This window comes from Rhamphochromis longiceps, linkage group LG8 (assembly GCF_057381845.1).
Source record: "Rhamphochromis longiceps isolate RC_006_pf linkage group LG8, R_longiceps_female_GT1.1, whole genome shotgun sequence".
In the NCBI taxonomy this organism is placed as follows: domain Eukaryota; kingdom Metazoa; phylum Chordata; class Actinopteri; order Cichliformes; family Cichlidae; genus Rhamphochromis; species Rhamphochromis longiceps.
In genome coordinates this window covers 6,521,948-6,539,117 of record NC_140564.1, presented here as the reverse complement: position 1 = coordinate 6,539,117, position 17,170 = coordinate 6,521,948, and the positions used below count along the sequence as shown (strand labels likewise).

At 41.4% G+C, this 17,170-nt stretch overlaps 1 protein-coding gene across 1 annotated transcript in view; it reads right to left on the bottom strand.

Moving 5' to 3' along the window:
* Window positions 1–17,170, bottom strand: part of LOC146663001 (ryanodine receptor 2-like) — a 313,610-nt gene that overhangs the window by 29,668 nt on the left and 266,772 nt on the right. The window contains exons 96-107 of the mRNA XM_085415589.1: window positions 16,969–17,123; window positions 15,504–15,719; window positions 15,140–15,412; window positions 13,593–13,799; window positions 13,197–13,499; window positions 12,080–12,150; window positions 11,364–11,514; window positions 11,150–11,236; window positions 8,970–9,236; window positions 8,109–8,239; window positions 4,219–4,261; window positions 3,832–3,965 (exon numbers count right to left, since the gene is read on the bottom strand). Coding sequence (XP_085271715.1) covers window positions 3,832–3,965; window positions 4,219–4,261; window positions 8,109–8,239; window positions 8,970–9,236; window positions 11,150–11,236; window positions 11,364–11,514; window positions 12,080–12,150; window positions 13,197–13,499; window positions 13,593–13,799; window positions 15,140–15,412; window positions 15,504–15,719; window positions 16,969–17,123 — 2,038 coding nt within the window. The remainder of the gene's footprint in view (window positions 1–3,831; window positions 3,966–4,218; window positions 4,262–8,108; window positions 8,240–8,969; window positions 9,237–11,149; window positions 11,237–11,363; window positions 11,515–12,079; window positions 12,151–13,196; window positions 13,500–13,592; window positions 13,800–15,139; window positions 15,413–15,503; window positions 15,720–16,968; window positions 17,124–17,170) is intronic.

Sequence of the window (17,170 nt, the reverse complement as noted above, 5' to 3'; positions counted from 1 at the left end):
AATCAGGCCCCATCTTATCTTAATGACCTTGTAGTACCATATCACCCTATTAGAGCACTTCGCTCTCGCTCTGCAGGCCTACTTGTTGTTCCTAGAGTATTTAAAAGTAGAATGGGAGGCAGAGCCTTCAGTTTTCAGGCCCCTCTTCTGTGGAACCAGCTTCCAGTTTGGATTCAGGAGACAGACACTATCTCTACTTTCAAGATTAGGCTTCAAACTTTCCTTTTTGCTAAAGCATATAGTTAGGGCTGGACCAGGTGACCCTGAATCCTCCCTTAGTTATGTCTGTGAAGGTTCTCAGTCATCCAGGTCATCGTAGTCAAAGGAGCTTGCAAAGAAAAGCGTCTGGACTTCTTTAAGTTGCTTGAAGACGTTTCACCTCTCATCCGAGAAGCTTCTTCAGTTCTAAGGTCAAATGGTGGAGAGTCCCAGATATAAACCTAGTGGGAGTATCCCCCCACAGAGGGACAAAAGGACCCCCTGATGATCCTCTAATCGCCTGAGCCAAGGTGTGAAACTGGGCGTGGGTCCCAATCAGCCAGAGTTTCGGGTGTGTTCATTGTGAAACCTGGCCCCACCTCCCTTAGTTATGCTGCAATAGACGTAGGCTGCCGGGGGATTCCCATGATGCATTGAGTTTTTCCTTTCCAGTCACCTTTCTCACTCACTATGTGTTAACAGACCTCTCTGCATTGAATCATACCTGTTATTAACCTCTGTCTCTCTTCCACAGCATGTCTTTATCCTGTCTTCGTTCTCTCACCCCAACCAATCACAGCAGATGGCCCCGCCCCTCCCTGAGCCTGGTTCTGCTGGAGGTTTCTTCCTGTTAAAAGGGAGTTTTTCCTTCCCACTGTCGCCAAAGTGCTTGCTCATAGGGGGTCATATGATTGTTGGTTTTTCTCTGTACCTATGAAGCGCCTTGAGGCGACTTTTGTTGTGATTTGGCGCTATATAAATAAAATTGAATTGAATTAATTTATTAAGTTATTTAAACATTGGTAAATGGTAAGTGGCCTGTATTTGTATAGTGCTTTACTAGTCCCTAAGGACCCCAAAGCGCTTTACGCATCCAGTCACACACACATTCACACACTGGTGATGGCAGCTACATTGTAGCCACAGCCACCCTGGGGCGCACTGACAGAGGCGAGGCTGCCGGACACTGGCGGTACTGGTGGTGGTCAGAGGGCCCGGTGGCGCCTGTGTCCGGCAGCCTCGCCTCTGTCAGTGCGCCCCAGGGCAGCTGTGGCTACAATGTAGCTTGCTATCGCCAGTGTGTGAATGTGTGTGTGAATGGGTGGATGACTGAGTGTAGTGTAAAGCGCTTTGGGGTCCTATGGACTAGAAAAGCGCTATACAAATGCAGGCCATTTACCATTTACTGGCGCCACCGGCCCCTCTGGCCAACACCAGTAGGCAACGGGTGAAACGTCTTGCCCAAGGACACAACGACCGAGACTGTCGGAGCCAGGGCTCGAACCGGCAACCTTCCGAACTCCCAACTCTTGAGCCACAATCGCCCCTCACATTAACATATGATCCTTAAATGGACACCTATTTGTACTTTTTGACCTTATATCAAATATGCACGTAGTCTAAGCCTATGTTTTACATTTTGTTTACATTTGTTTTTGCTTGCTCATGAATTATTAAACACCAAAGCTGCAGTGGAAAGGAAAACTCGTAATAATTAATTTAATCAAATACTTGAATAAAATCCATCATAATCCCTGTCTTAATGATAGAGTTGCAATATTGATGATCTGACAATTGGCATTTTTCCAGGCTTCAAATGAGCTAGACTTTTAATTTAGTAGCTATCTTCCAATCTTACTGACCAAAGTGCTTACACACTTCTAATACTATATTACTCTGCAGTGTCTCCTTTCACACATACTCATACTGCTGTGTTGCTTTCAGCCATATTACATGTTTTAATTCTTTGTACAGTACTTTTGAAATTTGCTCACTTCCTGATGCTTTTTTTTTCCATATTTGTCACCTTTGCATGTTTTAGGTCATCAAACAAAGTTTAACATTAGACAAAGACAACCTGAGCAAAAACAAAATGCAGTTTTTAAATGATGATCTCATTTATTAAGAGAAAAAAATCTGCCCAAATCCTGTGTGAAAAAGTAACTGCCCCTAAACTTTTATTAGTTGTTCAACCAGCAGCAAAAATTGCAACCAGGCATTTGCTTATTGCTTATTGTGTCTTTCATATCGCCGTGGAGGAATTTTTGCTCCCTTTTCTTTGCACAGTTGTTTTAATTCAGCCATATTTGAGGGTTTTGGAGAGTGAACAAGATACCTACAGTCATCCCAAAGGATCTTAATGGGATTTATGCCTGGATCTTACAGTGAAAATGATGGTAGTTTAATTTTACTTTCAGATGTCAGATGTCTATTCATATTAATGTACAGAATTCACCTGCTTGCTGCTACTACTGCACATTCACCCAGTGTATATACTGTATGTATATATATATATATATATATATATATATATATATACATATATATATATATATATAATGTTCTTCCTCTACACCCCCCCCCCCCCCCCCCCCCCCCCCACCCACACAATTTTTGCACATGTCGAGGAGCGTGTCAGGCTACATTTCACTGTGTGTTATACTTGTATAACTATGCATGTGACAAATAAAGAACCTTGAACCTTGAACCTTGAAAAGGGAGTGCCTTGGATTGTTTTGATATTTAACCCTGTACGTATACCTTGCAAATAGAAGTGGGTTGAATCCAGGAAGTGTTCCTTCTTGAAACAAATTGGGTTTTAAGTGAAGATTTTTAGTAAGCTCCAAAGACATTTGGAGGTGAAAATGTTGAGCTGGTGTGTTTTGGCTTACTGACCTAAAGGATAACTTGAGTGCGCTTAAGCTTCGGGGAACAAACTCATGGCTGGATATTCTCCAGTCATTTTGCAGGGCGAAGACAAAGTTATCTGCTGAGCTGTGTAAATTTTATTCAGCTTTTGTTTCACTCCCTTTGACGAACTGGCTCTTACGACATTTAGCAATTATGAATGGTGTGTTAGGAAGTCATTTTTTTATTCAGTGTTGTCAAAAAACATAATATAATCGAAATGCCGGCAAACGCTATTCCTTTTTTCTTATTTTTGTCTTCACTTTTTTCCAACTTCCTGTCATCAGAATGTCTGCCCCCACCTTTCTTTCACATAAATGCATGATCCTAGCCTTTCTATGTGATTGGCCGCATGTTGTGCCCATCAAAACAATGTCCCGCCCCTGCCTGCATGGATTCTCAGCAGGGCTAAGCAGGAGTCTCGTTTGCGAACAACACGTCTCCAACAACACACTCATGAACAAATAATTTCATTATTTGGGTAGCCAAGTAATAATGTCACTACTCGTTACATAGAAAGATATTATTATAAACATTAGCCGCACCTACTATTAAGCTTAATAAGCTAGCGGTGATCGCATTAGCATCTCTTATCAACAACTAACCCTGAAGGTATGCAAAATTCAATTTTGCTCATTCGGCTAGTAAAAGAACTGACATTAAGTAGACAGATCACAATCATCACAGTGCTATAAACAGTTTAAATGAACTATTTAACATTGTCATGATGTGTAAAAAAAATTTAAAACAAATGAGCTTGTGCCTCTTCTGCAGTTTCAGGGACAAATCCGCTGAGCTATCCTGTCATCAGATTGGAACTATCCTAATAAGACGGCAGTGCCCCCACACTGACATTGTTCCTGTAGTCAGACTTTTCTTCCCCATAACATCTCTCTCTCTCACACATAAACTCTATTACTTGCACACTACACACAGACTACTCACACTGCAGCAAGCGAACTGTCTTTCCTGGGTTTTCTCTTTTTGTGAGCATCACTGAAGTCCAGAGCAGCTTTGTCCAGTCCCAGCAGCTCACTGATTCGGTCATGGCCATAAAACTCCCCATATTTATCCATCACCTGAGAAAGAGCAGGACTTCTTAAACAGATGCTTTCCACGTTTTCATTTCCCAAAACAGTATTCTATCTAGAAAACCTTAAACTACACAGGGAAAGATCACACCAATGTGGCAGGACTGTAGTTTAAGAAAATGAGCTACCCAGTACAACCAGTGTCCTCAAAGACTTGCCAGTTGTACAAGTTCAATTTGGAATTTAGGAAAACATTTTTAAAATATTTTTATCCAGTAAAACAAAACAAAACAAAACTTACCTTTCTCTTCACAAATTTATCCCAGTAGTTATTGGGGAAAGATCTGAAAGTCAAAGGACAAAGTTACTGATGGGTCTGTCTGGCACAGACCCACTGCTGGAACGAGACAATTCTACTACAACAGCAAAATCAAGACGCAAGTCACCAAAGTTCTTTGTGTTACTCGTGCACGAGGGAGGCCCGACTGAAGTCGAGTGTTGTTCTGCCCACTTGACCTCCGTCGGCCTCTCAGCCAGGTTCCCTGTAGCGCTCCTTTTATTGTGGTTACATCAATATGCATAGGTTCATTAACATATGACATCTTACATAGGCATACATGTGAACAAAGAGTACCAGTCTGTGCATAGTGTGTGTGTGTGTGTGTGTGTGTGTGTGTGTGTGTGTGTGTGTGTGTGTGTGTGTTCCTGTGAAGACTCCCCAAGCTGGTGCTAGGAGCGCTGCGGTCCACCTAAACAAAGGGCTCTTATACTTAACCAGACACAGAGTAGGTGTCCTCCTATACCATAAATCACTAAGAGAAGGTGTGACCTCTCTCATGACCTTAAGATGTGTGTGTATGCCAGAACACTCTGAAAGGCACACAGAGTCGTTACAGACTACTAAGGATCAAACCTCTATCAATCTACAAACAATTTTATACTTCTAAGAATATATTGTTATATATTTCTAAGCATAAATGACAATCCACAATATAAACCTAACAGTTACTCTCTCTTTCGCATTTACGCTCAGTTCTTTCTTCACCACAACAGACCGGTACAGCATCCGCATCACTGGAGCCGCAGTCTGTCGATCTCCTGCTCCCCTCTCCCCTCACTCGTGAACAAGACACCGAGTTACTCCTTAACATGGGGCAGAAACTCGTCCCAGAACCAGAGTGGGCACTCCTGCCTTTTCCGGCTGAGCACCATGGCCTCAGACTTGGAGGTGCTGATTCTAATTCCTGACGCGTCATATTTGGTTGTGAACTGCTCCATTGTGAGCTGCTAGCCACCACCTGATGAAGCCAACTGAACCACATCATCTGCAAAAAGCAGAGACAATATTCTGAGGAAGTGGAACCCTTCCACCACTTGGGTATGCCTAGAAGTTCTGTCCATAAAAATTATGGATAGAATCAGTGACAAAGGGCAGCCCTGGTGGAGTCCAACACTCACTGGGAATGAGTCTGATGGTGATGGTTGAAGGCCTTCTCCAAGTCCACAAAAAACATGTAGACTGGTTAGGCAAACTCCCATCCACCCTCAAGTATCCTTTAGAGGTTAAGAGCTTTTCCAGTATTCTGCCACCAGGATGAAAATCACATTGTTCCTCCTGTATCCAAGGATCGACTAATGGATGGACTCTTCTATCCTCACCCCGGCATAGACTTTACCAGGGAGGCTGAGGAGTGTGATCCCCCTATAGTTGGAGCACACTTAACACTTGACTTCCTCTGTGACCTCACCCCCGGTGATGGACGAGTCGTCCCCTTTGTCCCCAGACTCTGCTTCTTTGGAAGTCAGCAGCGCTGCACCTGCACTATTAGGTGCAGCGCTGCTGACTTCGACTGAGGATATTGTTGGGCGGTGGAAGGAATACTTCCAGGACCTCCTTAATCCCACTACAGTGCAGGTAGAGCACCGCTTTCCCCTCCTGAGTCGCCTGATGGTTTGCCTGGATCTCTTCGAGGCAGTCTGAAAGTCATTTGCGGCATGGCCTCTCCGAACTCCTCCCACGCCAAGTTTTTGCTTCTGCAAATGCCTGAGCCGCATTCGCTGTTGGTCCCTATTGGCTGCCTCAGAAGTCCCACAGGCTAACCAAACCCGAGGGGACTTCTTCTTCAGCCTGATGCTTTCTTTCACCTCCGGTGTCCACTATCTGGTTCAGGGGTTAACACCATGACATTGCACCAACCACAGGCACTAACACCCTTGCCGCTGCAGTTTAGTGGAGCGACTTCAGCAATTGAGGTCCTGAACATGGTCCATTCGGACTCCATGTCCCCAGTCTCCCCCCAAATGCTGTAAAAGGTCTGCTGGAAGTGGCAGTTGAAGTACTTGCAGACTAGGTGTCCCCAGTGCAGCCTCACTTTACATTTAAGCGCCCCAGATATGTTCAGCATCTTCGCCTGACACCTGATCGAACTTACTACCAAGTGATGATCAGTTGACAGCTCAACACCTCTCTTCACCTGAGTATCCAGAACATGAGTCCACAGATCCGATGATACGATTACATAATCAATCATCAACCTGTGTTCTAGGAATCCTGGTGCCACGTGCACATATGGACACACTTGTGTTTGAACATGGTGTTTGTTATAGACAAACTGTGGTTTGCACATGGGTTTTTGAATCACTCTTTGTCTGGTCCCTTACCCAGGTTGGGTGCAGGTTATTCCCCCAACAAAAATTATATGCTAACTGATCAACAAGAAAGATAATTCAAAACTATAATTCAGTTGAAAATCGGTTGAACCTCTAACAGAATCAGCCTGCACCTGTGCTTAACCCCCATCCTACCAACTGGGTAGGACGCAGCCCTCAGAGGTATAATTTTCTGTCATAACTTATAAGTGATTTCTTGTTTGTTTTTTTAAGCATTTCATTTTCTATGACTTTATCAATCAATTTGTTCTTAATTATGCCACATCATTGTTTCCACTTTGAAAGGTGCTTTTTAAAAAAAATAGAAATGACCTCAGTCAAAAGCACCCAAACTATGCAGGTGTAATAAACGTAATAATTTATTCAGTTACTGTCTGCCATGAATACTACGTATCACACGGTATAAAGAGAGGTATACTGTACTACGTCATTTTAAAGAATAACAACTCAGAGGCCATCATGGCATTCATGATCTGGATGAGAAACTTTAAAGACTGGAAGTTATCAGAACATTGCAGATGTCGCCAAATCTACCTGAGACTGACTGAAGCTCTGGTCATGTTACACATGAAAAGGAGAGCTGATGTTGCAACCTTCCAAGCCCTAGTCCAGTCACTGAGGAAAACTTACTAATGTGACTCTCAAATGTTTGACTGGAAAATCTACTTGAAAAGGGATTTAGTTTAGTACGAAAACACAGACAGGAAGGTAGCAACTGTTTGCTCTTCCTATTACATGCCAGCATTCCCTGAGCAAAGCATGAGGAAAACTGCGTGCTATAACTGCTTACAGTGTGTTTTTAACTGTAATTGTTTTTGGTCATTTCCAGCACAATCATGGTGAGAGTTGATTCACATTGCATTGTTGGTCTCTGCAAGGGTTGTAACTGATTCTGATTGATGCAGGAAACACTGGCAAGATTAGATCTTTGGCCTCATTGGTTTTGTGCTTACTTCCAATATTTTATACTGGGGTAAAATTACTCTAATTGGGTTCATATATAAATACAACACAAATAACGTTTGATTAAATTTAATGAAAACTAGGTGATATCAGAATCAAATTATGGTAAACAAGCTGTGAATAACATGGAGTATATTTGGGATAAAAGCTGCAAGTTGCATTAAAGAAAAGTATTGATTTTTGTTTCCAAAATATGCAATTTAATTGCAACTTTGCAAACATAATAAAAGTCTTCTTTTTAGATGAGATTAAATAATGACTATTAATTCATTGACTATAAATATGGGTTGCTAATATTATTATTAATATTATTATTATGCTATTATATTTATTTCTTGCAGTAAATTATTCTCAGGGTGCCCACTGACCCCAATCACCACTGGATGTATGTTAAAAATGGCAGAAGGTTGAGGGTTAATAGGCTGTCTACAAATTATATCTTCTATTTCTTTATAGATGCAGCAGTCACTTGTTTTCGTGAATGAAAATAGTCTGTATAACAAACAACAATTTGATATACACATGCACACTCTCGTGTAGGGACAGAGGTCTACTTACTGTGTGTTGATTACCAGTCTGTCCCACTGTCCTTTGATGTCATCTTCTGATGGCTGCTCTGTTATATAAAGGCCATCAAATTCCAGCTTCCTAGCGACCTCCTTTTCACGTTTAAAGATCACCAGTGGCACCTATATAATGCACACAAAAAGTGGAGAAATGCAGATGTCAATGGGTTCTAGACTTAAGACTAACTGTAAATGATTGAAACTCTTAACTCTTAGTAACTGTCCTTATATTGAAATACATGTCAGTTTGTCCAGTTTCACATTTCTACACAGAGATTTGACCATAATTAAAACTTCAGACAGATTTAAAGTGAACTGATGGTAAATAATGTGTCCTGTTCTCCTACAGGTTGACTGTTTTACCTACTGTATTTCAGATTTACAGGACAGACTTGATTGTAATGAAGCAGTCCTTCTGAATAAATCTCTGATGGCACACAGGATTCCTTTATTTCAAACATACCGATTCATCTAAAGCTGCCTCATGCCATTTTGTTTCCAAAAAGATGCACAGGTGTAAAGCCTGAGTACTTGCTCTATTAGTTTAGTAAGTATGTTACTACTACTATGTTAACTTGCTCAAGAGGTCTGCTCATTTGTGATTTAATAATTTGCATTGATCTTGGTAGAATGGATTGACCTTTATTGAAATGACCAGACTACATCTTTGTCCATAAATTTAATGTAGATTACCCGTAGACCTTTCCAAAGCTTTGTTGTGTGGCATTGCACAAATTTGACCGACTGGCGTAAGATTTAATAACAAACTCTGTGGTTGTTAATGGCAAATACTACATTGCGGATTCTAACATTTTGCACTCATTTCTGTTGTATGTCACAGTGAATATCCTACCTTAAGACAGTAGTATCCAATGATGCAGAAGAAGGAGATGACCGTGTGCAGGACAGCAAGGATCCGTAACATGGGCTCCATGTAGCCACTGCTCTCTTCCAGGACAAAACGAACGGTGACAGGCTTCTGGGGCATGCTGGTCTGATCCATCACCTCTTCCTTTGCATCCACAGTTGCCCCACCTAGTGGATCCCACTGAATGCTGCTCTCTGAATGGCTGGTGTGCACAACTTCCCTCTCCTCAGTCACTGATGAGGATGTAGAAACCTGGAAGGGAAAATTTTAGTCTAGTTATGTAAGCAAATAAAACAATAAGAAAACAAAGTAAAATAACATCAGTATCAGCTATTAGTCCAAAATTTAGTTTTAATTTTTATGACTGATTTGTTCTGAACCCCAACTTCAGGCTCTATAGCAGGGGTGGGCAACTCCAGACCTCGAGGGCCAGTGTCCTGCAGGTTTTAGATGTGTCCTTGGATCCATTACAGCTGATTTAAATGGCTAAATGACCTCCTCAGCATGTCTTGAAGCTCTCCAGAGGCCTGGTAATGAACTAATACTTTGATTCAGGTGTGCTGACCCACCGTGACATCTAAAACCTGCAGGACACCGGCCCTCGAGGCCTGGAGTTGCCCACCCCTGCTCTATACTAAAGATTCTAAACCAAGCTATAAACACAGCAAAGACTGAGTCTGAGTCTTCTGAAGCAACATACAATGTAGTACTGGCATACTAATTATTAACAGAATATTAAATGATTTGTGATTTGCATTTGCACAAGTTTGTACCAGTTTTGTCCTTATTCGTAATCTAGCACAGCAATGAAACTTTTTTTCCTAACCCTTGGATTTCCCTTGAAAAGGCTGGAGCCTACACGTCGCTCTCGCTCTGCAGGCCTACTTGTTGTTCCTAGAGTATTTAAAAGTAGAATGGGAGGCAGAGCCTTCAGTTTTCAGGCCCCTCTTCTGTGGAACCAGCTTCCAGTTTGGATTCAGGAGACAGACACTATCTCTACTTTCAAGATTAGGCTTCAAACTTTCCTTTTTGCTAAAGCCTATAGTTAGGGCTGGACCAGGTGACCCTGAATCCTCCCTTAGTTATGCTGCAATAGACGTAGGCTGCCGGGGGATTCCCATGATGCATTGAGTTTTTCCTTTCCAGTCACCTTTCTCACTCACTATGTATTAACAGACCTCTCTGCATTGAATCATATCTGTTATTAACCTCTGTCTCTCTTCCACAGCATGTCTTTATCCTGTCTTCGTTCTCTCACCCCAACCAATCACAGCAGATGGCCCCGCCCCTCCCTGAGCCTGGTTCTGCCGGAGGTTTCTTCCTGTTAAAAGGGAGTTTTTCCTTCCCACTGTTGCCAACGTGCTTGCTCATAGGGGGTCATATGACTGTTGGGTTTTTCTCTGTATCTATGAAGCGCCTTGAGGCGACTTTTGTTGTGATTTGGCGCTATATAAATAAAATTGAATTGAATTGAATTCATAGGGAAAGAGGCAGGGTACACCTTGGACAGTTCACCAGTCTATCACAGAGCTACCACATATAGAGCGACAACCATTCGCACTCACATTCACATGTGTGTGCAATTCAGAATCATCAGTTAGCCTAACCTCAATAACAAGAACCATTAAATCCCAAACTGCTAGCTGGCACACTCCATCTCACTGCCTTTTTATCCGCCATGTCGATGTAGCAAAGTCACTTTGAAGAGTGAAACTGGTTGCAGACCTGGTCTCTTCTTTAAAGAATTCACTGCAGAGGCAATAAATTGGTAAGTTCATTGTAAATGGTTACAATGATTTTGTTCTTCCTATGGTTTCCAACCACTGTTTTCCCTACTGAGACTGCAGGATAAACAACAACAAACAACTTTCTCATTTTACTCAGCGCAAATAGAAGAACACTCATTAATGAGAAGTACAATGAGTGTATTAGTGCTCTTTAAAACATGCACTCACTCCTACTCTAACTCAGGCAAGCGTAAGACTTTCCACTGCAAAGGCCCATGAAACAAAAAAATTTTTCAAGTGTCCATAAGCAGTAAAATCCCTTGTATCATGTGCCTTCAATAATTGCACTGTTTAATTTGAAACCATTGCATGCAGCACCACACTCTGTAGAAGAAGATGTGCAGAATGTAATCACAAGAACATCCTTGGTACTGTTACCTTATAGAACAGAAGGATAAAGTTTATTGCAAAGGCAACAAACAGAGCCAACATCCTCATGTTGTAAAAGTTTCTGGCGAAGTAGTTCTGTAGGAGAAACCAAAAGATGAGCAAAAAAAGTGTTTTTTAAAGCTATGGATTGAGATGTTGTATAATAATAAGAATAATAATAATGATAAGAAGAAGACAAAGAAAAAGAATAAGCTGTCCATACCAGCAGTTTCCTCTGGTAGGCAATGATCTTCTTTAAGAAAGCTGACTCCTGAACATCAGGTTCGTCAGACTTTGAGGTGTGATGCCTCCTCATTTTTGGTTTCATCGTCTCGTTCTTTGACTGTTTCTCTTGTTTCTCTACATCATCACTTCTGAAAACATAAGCCAACACACAGATATTTTTAAAATGACATTACTGTTTCACTGTGGTTTTATTCGTTTACTGTCTTTTTAGGTTTTTGGAGTTTAAAATGAATGGACTAATGCTTGTTATACACTATAAAGCAGCGGTCCCCAATCTTTTTTGCGCCACGGACCGGTTTATGTCCGACAATATTTTCACGGATCGGCCTATAAGGCGTCGCGGATAAATCCTGTACCGGTACCAAAAAAACAAGAAAATTTATTCACAGCACACGGGAAAAGCCCCAGGGAAACTGAGTTAATGATAAAATAAATAAATAAATAAAAACCCTGAAAACTGTAAATTTAACACCCGAGTCTCAACTCTCGCGGCCCGGTACCAAACGATTCACGGACCAGTACCGGTCCGTGGCCAGGAGGTTGGGGACCACTGCTATAAAGCATTCTTTAATGCTGTTTGATGTGATTATTTCACTAAAAAAAAAACCACCATCAGGTCCTAAATGTATAAGTGAAAATGCACACATGCATTTATGCAATTCAAACATCCAGTTCCAAAAATATTTTACGTACTCAGATGTTTTTTGAGGTTCACATTTACTCTCTAGTTTTGATTCCATCTCCTCTGAGGCAGAGCTCTTTGACTGAAACAGAAAAATGAACAGTTAGACAAATATCCACAGCCACATTTGGTCACTTTTGTGGCTGATGACATGCTTGTACTGTTACTGTTGTAAAACGTCAGTATTTCTATGTTGAAATAGGCAGAATTTAGTCAGAGGAGTCAGTGAAGTTGTGCAACATCTGAATCAAAATCTTAAGACATTCGATCATTTGATCAAAGCTCACAGACACATTAGCTGATTATGAAATTCTTATCTTTTACCATTCAAAATCAGCAGCTGTGAGAGCTGTGATCCATTTTAAACAGCTCAAGATAAACCTCCATGAAAGGGAGCAGTAAAGTTTCCACCATGTGGAAGTTAACATTTCAGTGGCTATCAAACTAGCTAAAAGCACATGTTTCTGAGCGGATGGAGAAAGTAGAACAGAAATATGTAAAGTCGACAGACTTTAACCATTTTTCCAGAAATTGGAGTGTCCAACTGTAAATCTGGGAGATTCCAATTGCAGATATTAGAGTCATCTATGTATAAAATGAAAATGTATTTGTTGATGATTGTTTAAACATATTGTTTCACCATGTCCCAAACACCAAATACGAGGGCTGAGGTCCCAAATATGCTGTTTATTAGATCTGCCCCTCTGCATCATAGAAAACGTAATACATGGTTGTCTACCATAGGTTATCACTGTAATCTCTGCCAGAAATCAGTTGGCAAAGGCCAATACTACACTTACAAAGCAGTTTATTTATTTTAATAAAAGATATGGGAGATTGACAGCCGACTGCAGGGATGCTGAGACATCGATGCCTGGGTATTCAGACTTGTTAAACACTGGTATATCATAGAGCAGTGAAATCCTTTCATTGGAATATTCAAAGGTAGAAATACAGATTTAGTCCAATTAATCCTGGACTCTGATATATGTCACCAAAACCTTTAAAAGAAAGAATACTCACGGCTGAGGGGTAAAAAGCAAAGAAAGGAGAAAAGAAAAAAGTGGAGAGGAAAAAGCAGAGCCTCTCACTTGTGTCATGAAAGAAAGTAAGAAAGAAAGAAATCACCTGATGTCTCCATCTGACTTCAGGTTGGGGTGCTGTGGATGGAGTTGGAAGGGGAACCGGGGAGTTGAGAAGTTCAGTAAAGCTGGCGTTGGGGTTATGGGGGGTGATTTTGTACTGGCCCCCTTCCCTTCTTAAGTCCAGACCAAAAATGTCTGACAGCAGCTCTGTCTCACTGGTATTGACTGTCAGGTCAGCCAAGTCTTCCCCGGTGGAACTGTGATCAGATCTTTTCTCCCTGTTCTCCCCCTCACCGCGTACCTCGTCCTGAGTAGGGTCTGGCATATTGGCCAACAGCTCTGACACCTAGGGGCAGAGGCATTTTAGCTATTAGCAAACAGCTGTTACTTTATCTAGACTGTTCTTTATTTTGTTATTTTAAAAAAAATCTATAATAACCTTTATGGTCTTGGCCCCCTCCACCAGGTTTTCTCCAATGAAAGTGTTGTAGAAGATTCTGCAAAATCCTCGAGCCACATTGAATGCCACATGGAGGAGGCCCAACAACACCGACCAGTAGGTGGAGACCAGGGTGGTTACCATGTCCTTCACAGTCATGTTCTTTATCTTCTTCATTTGCTTCTTTAAGCTCTTCATGGACAGTACCTGAAACCAAAGCAAAGTTACTGGTGAACTGTGTGTTCAGTAGTATTACTGTAGACATTGTCAAGAAAGGTGAGACTGAAAGAAACTGAAGTCCCCGTGGCTTATCTCTTATTACATCTGAGAGACGGTGAACGGTCTTAGCACCAAATTTACATGTGATTTTGCTGATAGTTAATCATGCTTAATGGCTTAATATTGATCAGAATATAATCAAGTTTAACCAATACAATGAATCAGAAGATATAATCAATCTACTAACAGATTTTGTATGAAGTGGCTAGTCCAAGGATGGAAGCTGTGTGTGCATGTATGTATGTAAGAAGGAGGGAGGGGGAAGTGAATGAAACTCTAACAAGACAATGATATTAGAAAATGTATGATATTGATATGGCATTAGTAAAAAAAAAAAGTAAAAGAAAAGTAATTGAAGCTATGGCTTGGCTAATTTGGGTTGAAAGTGATCATTCAGTAAATGTGTAGATGTCACGGTTCTGGCTCATTTTCACCCAGCATTTTGAGTTTCTTATGTTTTGGTTTATTTTTGCATTATAGATTATTTTCTGATTCTCTTGTGCTTTATTGATTATTATTAGAATTCTATGTTTCAGTTTATTCTGGTTAAGGCTTTAGTTCTTAGGTTTTGTTTTGGTGTCCTCGTTTTTCCTGCAGGTGTAGTTCAGAGTCGAGTCTGCGTCTTTGTGTTGCCATTTCCTGTTTTATTGTGAAGGTCCAAGTCTTTTGTCAGTGTGTCTCGTTAGCCCTAATCTCTCCCAGCTGCCTCTCCCTCCTGTTTTCCATTCCCTGATTACTCCCCTGTGTATATAAGCCTTGTGTTTGCCTTTGCTCTCTGTCGTGTCGGACCCTCAGGTTGTGCCTCTGTTCTCAGTGTTCATTGTTCAGTTCATGTTTTGTTTCGTCGCCAGCAGAAAAGCTGAGGTTTACAGCTGCAATTCAGTCTCCGAGTCCTGCGTTTGGATCCTCGTCACACAGAGCCCTGACAGTAGATAATTATTTTAACAATACAAACGTACGACAATATATGGTATTTCTACTTAAAATTATGTTTCTGTCTCATTGTATGTTTCGTGGTGAGCTTATCTGACTGTGTGGGAGACATCTTTTCCATCCAGTGTCACACATCTTTAGAGGATCTGCCATTTGCTGAATTCAAGGTTTAAATATATATATGTATCTAAGAGTTTTCAAATTGGAATCAAGTTTCTTATCTCTGTTCTTTTGAAAACAGAAAGCATTACTTTCAAAACTGTTCAAATACTATTTTAGAATATTCCAAAATACACCCAGAGTGAGCTGTTAGCTAGGCTCAGTGTGTAACTCACCTTTATTAGCAGCATGATGTTATATCGAAGTGCTAGCAGTGCCATGTAGACAGTGGTGACAGAAAAGAACCCCACATCGGGGTTCTCCTCATCTGGCTTCTCACGCTCGCTCTCCTCTTTTATCGACAAGCGCTCACCAGCGTCAGACATCTGAGCCGCCAGCTGCATTTCAAATATGGTGTCCTCACAGAAATTCACAAACAGCTCCATCTTCTCTTTCTCCCCTCCTTCATTCACCACATCAAAGATGAACTGACGCTTGGATTCCTTTACCTAGGATAAAAATACAAACTTTGGCATTGGTAGTGACATACTACACTAAAAGGACAAATGTCATAGTTTCTGATGTATTCGCTGTATTTACCTGAGGTTTTTCCCACTGTGTACGACTGGACTCGCTGATCTCAAAGTAGACCCTCTCGATCCGCTTTGCACTTCCCATAATCTCGATACGGCCTAGGTATGGTTGGAAGTAATTGAGGACACTTTCTGCCAACTCCAGGAAAGTCTGCAGCCGGGTGTCATGAGGCATGTGCTCTGACAGGTTGGTCAGCAAAACCGCCACGTTGAAGCCAATGTCCTGTGAATTTGAAAATCAATTTTTCATGGGATTTTTCAGTTTTGAATGAAACACTTCTATCCATATCTTCTCTATTATGCAGTAATTTCTGGGTAAATATGAAGTGCTTCTCTGTAATTTGCTGAATCTCAACCAGGAGCATTTGTAAATTTGTACTTGTACTCCACCTTAAATGTAATAGCTGACCAAATATACCAGGATTGGATTGAGAGTGTGCAACACAGAAAACAAGCAAATGAAGCAAAACCAACTTAAAGATGCTAACAAATAATGACTAAACAAGAAAAAGGAAAATGGAAACAGAAGATACTGAGTGAAGCCAACTTATTGGCGATCGTGGCTCAAAGAGTTGGCAGTTTGTCTTGTAACCGGAAGGTTGCCGGTTTGAGCCCCAGCTCGGACAGTCTCGGTTGTTGTGTCCTTGGGCAAGACACTTCACTTACCGCCTACTGGTGGTGGTCAGAGGGGCCGATGGCGCGATATGGCAGCCTCGCTTCTGTCAGTCTGCCCCAGGGCAGCTGTGGCTACAACTGTAGCTGCCTCCACCAGTGTGTGAATGTGAGAGTGAATGAATAGTGGAATTGTAAAGCGCTTTGAGGGCCCCGAAAAGCGCTATATAAATCCAATCCATTATTATTATTATTATTATTATTATTATTATTATTATTATGATATTGGAGATTATGTATCGGAATTTCAGGAGCGGGACCACGCCCCCAAACACGCTCCTTCCGGTTGTCATCTATATAGGTTCCCCCAGTTCTGCAAACCGTTCATTCTCGTTTACGTGCCCCACCCTCCCTCCTTGTTCTCAATTCTTTAACTTCACTTTTATTTAGTACACGGCGATCTGCCAGACCCGGGAGCCGTCGCCAGTCCCCTTCAAGGCCTTCCCCAAACCACAGCTCAATTCATGTCCAAGCATCACCTTTACCTACTAAAACGCTGTCAAACCTAAACTGAGGATGTGGGCCCGGCTAGTGAAAAAAGACTACTTGGGCAGGCTGCCCAGTTCTTTTAACTGACTGCCCAATAATATTTTGAAAAACTAGATGTATTAAAAAGGGTGTTTGTTTCAAAACAAGAGCTATAAAATGATCAGTTACACTCTCATCTTGATTTTTAAATATCCTCAACTCCAAAGTATGGGAAGACAAAAAGAAAAAACAAACAGAAAATTCAATAAAAGTCCTGAGTCCTGGTGAGAACTCTCAAAAATGTAATCAGTTTGTGTTTTTTGATTACTTACCTTGGCTGGCTCATGAAAGCGCTCCACAAACTCTTCATAGTCAAGAAGTTCATTCTCATCAGTTTCAGCACATGACAGCAGGTACTCCGTCTCTGACTGGGTGTAGTGTTTATGGCTCTCCATGGCTTTATGAAAGTCCCTCTTGGAGATGACACCTGTTAGGTCAAACACAAATCTATAAACTTGGAAATCTTCCTGGATT